This window comes from Haliaeetus albicilla, chromosome Z, assembly GCF_947461875.1.
Source record: "Haliaeetus albicilla chromosome Z, bHalAlb1.1, whole genome shotgun sequence".
Classification (NCBI taxonomy): domain Eukaryota; kingdom Metazoa; phylum Chordata; class Aves; order Accipitriformes; family Accipitridae; genus Haliaeetus; species Haliaeetus albicilla.
In genome coordinates this window covers 56,123,530-56,130,052 of record NC_091516.1, presented here as the reverse complement: position 1 = coordinate 56,130,052, position 6,523 = coordinate 56,123,530, and the positions used below count along the sequence as shown (strand labels likewise).

At 47.5% G+C, this 6,523-nt stretch overlaps 1 protein-coding gene across 2 annotated transcripts in view; it reads right to left on the bottom strand.

The window, feature by feature from the left end:
• Positions 1-720: 720 nt before the first annotated feature.
• Positions 721-6,523, bottom strand: part of CORO2A (coronin 2A) — a 58,770-nt gene continuing 52,967 nt past the window's right edge. For both annotated transcript variants that reach the window (XM_069776381.1, XM_069776380.1), the window contains 3 exons: positions 5,797-5,887; positions 5,231-5,502; positions 721-3,829 (listed from right to left, as the gene is read on the bottom strand). In XM_069776381.1, coding sequence (XP_069632482.1) covers positions 3,698-3,829; positions 5,231-5,502; positions 5,797-5,887 — 495 coding nt within the window. In that variant the 3' untranslated portion in view covers positions 721-3,697. The remainder of the gene's footprint in view (positions 3,830-5,230; positions 5,503-5,796; positions 5,888-6,523) is intronic.

Genomic DNA, 6,523 nt, shown 5'->3' with positions numbered 1-6,523 from the left:
AAGGTATGAATATCTTCCCTAAGCCAGCCAGACCAGCACAGGGCTCAGCCCCACATGAAGTACATAAACTGAGCAACCAACAAAACAAACTTTGAAGACAGCTACAGGCTCGAGCTGGCTTCAACGCACATATTTCTTCCCAGTGACTGCAGATACCCAGCATCATGATAGTGAGCATATACAGACCAGCAATGGGAATTTCATTTGTATAGTGATCCAGCTGGATGTTGCAACTGCTATATTGTGCTTGTATTGGGATTGCTGCTTAACTCTGCTAAATCAAAATCCCATCTAACATCAAATGTCTTCAGATAAGTACATTTGGTGATAACACATTAATCCCTTCTCATATTGGCTCTCTAAAAGAGAGTCTGGTCAGAATGTATTGGACAAAAGAAGCACCAGGACTGCAAGGCAGCATGGTCAGGAAACCCCTCACCACGTGGTATGCATCTCCAGGGGGGCTTGGTTTACTCAAGACAACATACATAGCAGTGTAAAGCAGAATGGTTTGAAATGGCCACCCCTCTGTAGCATCAAGGGCAGATGGGAAAGATGTGAGAAGACAGGCCCATGTGCTTAAGACCTGTTACAACCTGTAAGGCCACAACTTCATGCCAGCAAGAGACAGCAGGTGATACTCTTTTCTGACCTTGATTCAGCTTAATTTTTAGTCGTTTCAACAATGCAATGACAATAAGAAACCAACAACCTTGCATGTATCAAAAAGTAAAACTCTAAATATATTTATTATTCAGTTACATTTGCTTTTCATTGCACAATTTTTTTTATCCCCATGTTTTACAGTTTTTTAGAAAGCTGTTAGGAGTTTTAGAAACTGTTAAGATGATCACTTAAGTCTATTTAGGCACAGTTCATTAACACATAACCCCATTTCCTCCACTTTTTTTCTCTGTGTGAAAGATTTATGGTTGCATTTAAGCTCCAAATTGAAATACATTTCACAGTCTATGCTTTTACAGGCATACTGTCTAAAAAAGAGTTTTTGATTAAATAGTCTCGGCTTATCAAATGTTGCCAGCAAAGCCTAAATGAAAGCAACTTCTTTTCCAGAAATGCTGAAATCAACACAACCCTAAGATAAGAACCATGGTGGCCGACCATTTTCTATGCTAACCAGTCATAGGATAACAAAGAAAGAGTCCTCAAGAGGATTTAAAAATCCCCTGGAAAAAATTGCTTTAACTTGGAAATAATTTAAATAATTTATTCTGTATGAAAAATAAGAAAAAAAAAAACAGCAAATAAAACACATATGGTGACAAAGAAAGTGGTGTATCCCCTGGACTGCTGAGGCTGTGTCAATTGCTCTCCCTTCTGATAAATGATAGCATGAAAACCAGACTGTCATATCCCTGGGGCTACACTCTGTGAAAATGGCTTTGAAGTTTGAAGCTGTCAGGCCTGTTTGACATGGCTGAAAAACCATGAGCTTCTCGATTTCTTACATAGCTCTTCTCTTTGGTGAGAAAGCCCGACCGCTTCTGGTGTAAGATTCATGTGTTTGGATTAAAGCTCTGTATCTGGGGTGAGCTGCTTTTGCATGTAACTGCATACTGCAGGGTGTTCCCAGGGCACAGGAAAGGCCATTCTAGAGGATCTGAAATGAGCTGAAGCTTGTTTCAACAACTTTGTTACTAATATTTTATTTTTTACAAAAAGACTAGTCTTAAATAAGTGACTGATGCCAAAGGACTCTTCCTGAAGAACATGAACAACTATCCCCTCTCTGTAATGCTGCAGAAAAAAAACAATAATATCTGTGACTTTTTAGCACCCACATCTGTTGTTGCTATTTAAAAATGAATTAACTATTTTTGAAAGCTGGGTGAAGTCTTTGCAGTAGAGCAGAAGGGATGCCAAAGTCTTTGTGTGATTCTCATATAAGAGTATTCAGTGCCCATGAGCTCCCTGCTGGCTATTGCTTTCAAGGACAACCAGAGGGGCATCTCACATGAGCACAGGCAGTGCACAGCCTTTAGTACCCTTGCTAAGGAGTCCTGTTTGTGGCTACAGAGACCTTTTTTTTTTTTTTTTTTTTTTTTTTTTAGACTTTGGGAAATCCTTAGGCTTCAGGGAACTAGCAGGGCATAGTATGCATTCCTACATGTGTCACAACAGAAGTGCACAGTTACAAGTTAAACAGCGGTTGCTTGCTCTCCTTGGGTTTAAGACATCTCCATAAGCTCTGCATTTGGGGCAAGGAAAAACATTCCCCCTCTGGTGTTCCTGCTGTACTCAGACCCCGGGGCAACTGACAGCGTGCTCTCTTGCCCCACACTGTGGGAACAAATGAGAGGAGAACCCCAGGCACCCACCAGGCAGACAGCCCAGCTCTGCACATTGCAGACAGACTGCATAAAGCTGGTCACAGGTGCCAGCCCTGAAACCAAGGACAGGACTAGCATCCTGCTACTGCTCCTGTCCAAAGGGCTGTGCAAAGGGCTGGGGAAGGCAGTGAGCTAGAGAGCTGGTGCTGAAGGGCCCAGATGAGGGTGGCTGCAGGGCTTGGGGAGACAGGGCACCCCTGGAGGATGCAGGGGGCTGGGCAACACAGCTGGGAAGAGGGAGCCTGCAGCTGTAGATGGCTGCAGGCACAGGACACAGCACTGGCACCTGGGAGTTAAGGAAGCAGCAGCATCTGCTCACAAAAGGACAAGCAATAGTCCAGCAACTGGGGGGGGCTGTTCATGACCAGCCATGGTCCTATAATACCCCTGTGGTTGACAGCACACTTCTAGCACCATTGATGAAAGGTATGCTGTGGCTTGGCGGTCCAACTCTCCCCTTGTCCTTTTAATCCCTCTTGGCAAAACCCCCCCTGCCAACTGTGCAGCTTTAAATGTTGTCTTTATTTGTCTGATAAGCACCGCAGGACCACGGCCCCCAGTTGTCTGTGGCTGGTCTTTGGCAGAAGGGAGGAAAGAAGGCCACTGACTCAAGGGACCCAGAGACCTCTGCTGCACCTGCAGCTTCTCTGGTGAGAACCAGGCCACACCACCACCCCTTTAAAGCAGGACCTCCAAACACCAACTCTGCTTTACCTATCACAAAAGTGCTGGCCCTTGGTAGTTCCAGTGCAGCCTCCCAGTTGGAGCGGGACTATCCCAAGCACCAGGTCAGGGCAGCCACAGTTTTGCCTACCCCAGCTGGGTAGCTGCAGGGCCGAGCTGTGAGGCAAGAGGGGTGCATGAGGATCACTTCTGAGCTTAGAGGTGCCTCCAAAGCTCAGCTGCAGAGTGGTCTCCTAAGGCAGGAGAACAGCAGCCACAGGAGCTGCACTGCTGGGTCCAGGAGTAGGAAAAGAAGGTGGCAGCTGCCTTCAGTCTCCCATCCTCATGTCATGTGGAGAGGCAGCAAAACAGGTTGTTACTAGAGCTTAACAGGTGGCTTCTCCAGGACCAGAAGAGCAAGATTTTCCAAAGTCTCTCACGAGCAGTAACACATGAGCTTCTGACATAAGTGAGCGGGCAAGCAAGGGGAGCCTGGAGAAGTGCAGCAAATTCATCAATAACCGTCTGGTGATGATTAGGGAAATGTGACCACCACAAGCTAGGGAAGTCCACGCTGCCTGAAGCATCAATTTTCCCCCCAGCAAAAAAACTAAGAGGAGTTATCCATGGAGCTGGAGTCTGCTCCAGTTGCCAGGGGTGCAAAGAGCTGCAGACCAGCACCCTCAGTAACTGCCTATATCCATGTAGAGGTTTTTGAGCTCCAGCTCCAGCTGTTTAATTTGGATATCTCTCTGGTTTACCAGCTCACGTAGTCTACGGATTTCTTCCTGTTGCCGGTAAAACATCTGCAAAAGCTGTAAGAAAAGTCACATTTTACTTCATTTATACTAAGAAAACTCAGACTTAACATGTCAAATGCCACCAGTCCTGTCACATCACTTCTGAGAGAAACAGCATCTAAGGAGGAGGCCTTCAGACAACAGACTGAACATCAACAGTGCTGCTGCTGTCCACTAGCCTGGACTATGAGTGTGGGTGATTCTCAGTGCCATTTAGTAATGCTACACCTGCTTAATTCAAGTGAAAAGATCAGAAAAATATAACTTTTATACCACTGATCACTCAAAGAGAGCCTAGACACAGAGGGTATTCGGAGTCTAAATTCCTGGATCTGCCACATCTCCTACTCTGGCCTTGGCAAGTCCTTTTACTTCTCCTTTTTTCCTGTTGATCATGCTCTGTCCTCTCCAGTTGGGACTAGCACAGCCTTTCACTATGCATGCAACGGAGCACCCAGCTCTGCAAGGGCTGCTTCTGTAACCTTGGGGCACCAGCTTAGAAACATGCAGAATATCCTTTTTCACACCATAGGGCAATTCAGCTGTGGAAATTCCTGCCCATCAAGCTGCAGATGCCAAAATCTTGCAGAGCCAAAAAGGGGACCTGAGCACAGCTATGGGAAGAAAATCCTTCCAGGGTTTCTAAAAGCAAACAAGCTGCATGTACTCAAAAATGTCCCTGTGACCAGTGACAGGGGGCTTGCAAATCACCACAGAGACCTACCACTGTACAAGCCTTGGTTACTATACAGGGAGGGAGTCAGCCATGGCTCAAGACAGATCATGGAGCTGCCAGGACCTTTTCTGGAGCCATTCCCGGGAGCAGGCTGCGACCAGCAGCCAGCCTCAGTGGCACTGCACCGCCAAGCTGTCACCCAGCGGTAAGCTGCCAAGGCAAGGGCAGAGCCAGCCCCCTTCCCAAGTCAGGGTCCACAGTACAATTAGGCACTTAAGACTACACGGATGCATCATGGGCCAAGGGAGCAGGGTACCCCGACTCCTTCCACGGCTGTCCCTGTTGCCTCACTGGGCTCTCTGAGTACAACTCTCATAGAAGGGTTACACGGCATAAACCCTCTTCTCTTCTCCAGAACCTCGAGGTCACAAGGACCTCCTTGTCCCCACCCAGCCGCCAGGCAGGCCTGTACTACAAGAATGCCTAAGAAGAGGGAATACTGATTGCTTCCTTCTTTCCAGACCCCCTCAGCTGGGGTGCTGCTGGGCCACATTTCTACTTACTGTGTGGCAGCCAGGGCATGCAGAACTTCTGCCCCCACAAAGAACGAAAAGCTTGCACTGGCCCACATCTGCAAAATAAACCCTCCCTGGACTCTGTCACCTTCTGAACAACACCCCTTTGCCAGCGGCTCTGGGCTTCCCCCCAGAGCCCCAACCCTTCACCCCAAACATTCATACCTCATTTTCAGTTTTTGGTGGTGGACACTCAGATAGGTCAAAGCCATTGGAGAGGTGCATTTGTTCATTTTTCCGTAATTTCTTCTCCGCTTGCAGCTGTTTTCTGCTGTTTTCCACCTCACTTCGCTTCTGCATGTCCTCCAGTGGCAACCTTCCTCCCTGACCCTGGTGCCGGCTCGGGTCAGTAGTTTTCATGAGTGGCTCTGCCTCAAGAAACTGTGGTAAGGAATTCATAGCTCCAGAGCCTGGTCTCAAGGATACCAAGAGAGGCCCTAGGGAGGGAGGCAGGTGATGGGTTAGCACTCACAAACCACACCCAGAAATCAGCTGCAATTCATTCAAACAACCTGCAGGGATAAACATAGAGGCACTTGACTGGAGCAGCTTCCAGAGTTCACAGCTGTGAATATTTTAGCCACCAAATTATTTTAGCTTACAGCTGTATTAGTTATGTCTTTCCTTTTCCTCCCATCCTCTTTCTCTGGCACTGAACGGGCCAGAGAGCCAGTGGCAGCTTACCCAAGCCCTGGGGAGCTGAAGGGCTGGGGAACTCTCCGTGTGCTGACCTTTGTTAAATCCGTTCAGCCACTCTTGTGCTGTCAGCGCTGGCTGGGCTCCTGCGGTCAAGGGGTAGATGTCTTCCTGGTATGACTCTGACTGCAAGCAAACAAAAATCCAGAGTCACTAGTCAGTCACGTTTTGGCTTAGATAGACCATACTGGATTGTTGTGGAGAAAGAAGTTTGTTCCACCTCAGCACAGGGAGTGTCACCCCAAATCAGAAGAATTGTATCTGAAGGCCTATTTTAACTCCTGCCAGTAAGGTCTTTACACATCCAGACAACAGACTGGGGGAAGTTGGTGACACAGGCTAACCCAACTCTCATGAACTCAGCATTCCTGAGGATGAAGAAGTGGATATGAAGGATGGACACAAGTCACAAATCATCAGCTGATCATCAGCTGGCAGAAATCGGCCAAGGAGATAACATTGGAGGAACATGCCTGACTGATAGTTGCCATGAGCACTAGCTCTGCTGCCTCTCTGAATTTAAGGCACTCATTCCTTCCAATGTTAATGAAAGTACAGGGCACAGTGCTGACAGTTCCAATGTACCTTTGCTCACGCAGTCACAGGGGAGCTACCTTGGCTAGCTACAGATTCATGACCTGAGTTATTCTCTAGCCACACCAGCTCTGAGACTTACTTCTACATCACTCTCAGTGCAATGGGTTGTGTCTTACATGCTACAGAATAACTGTCTGTAACACAGCTGCACCCACTGGGTACAGA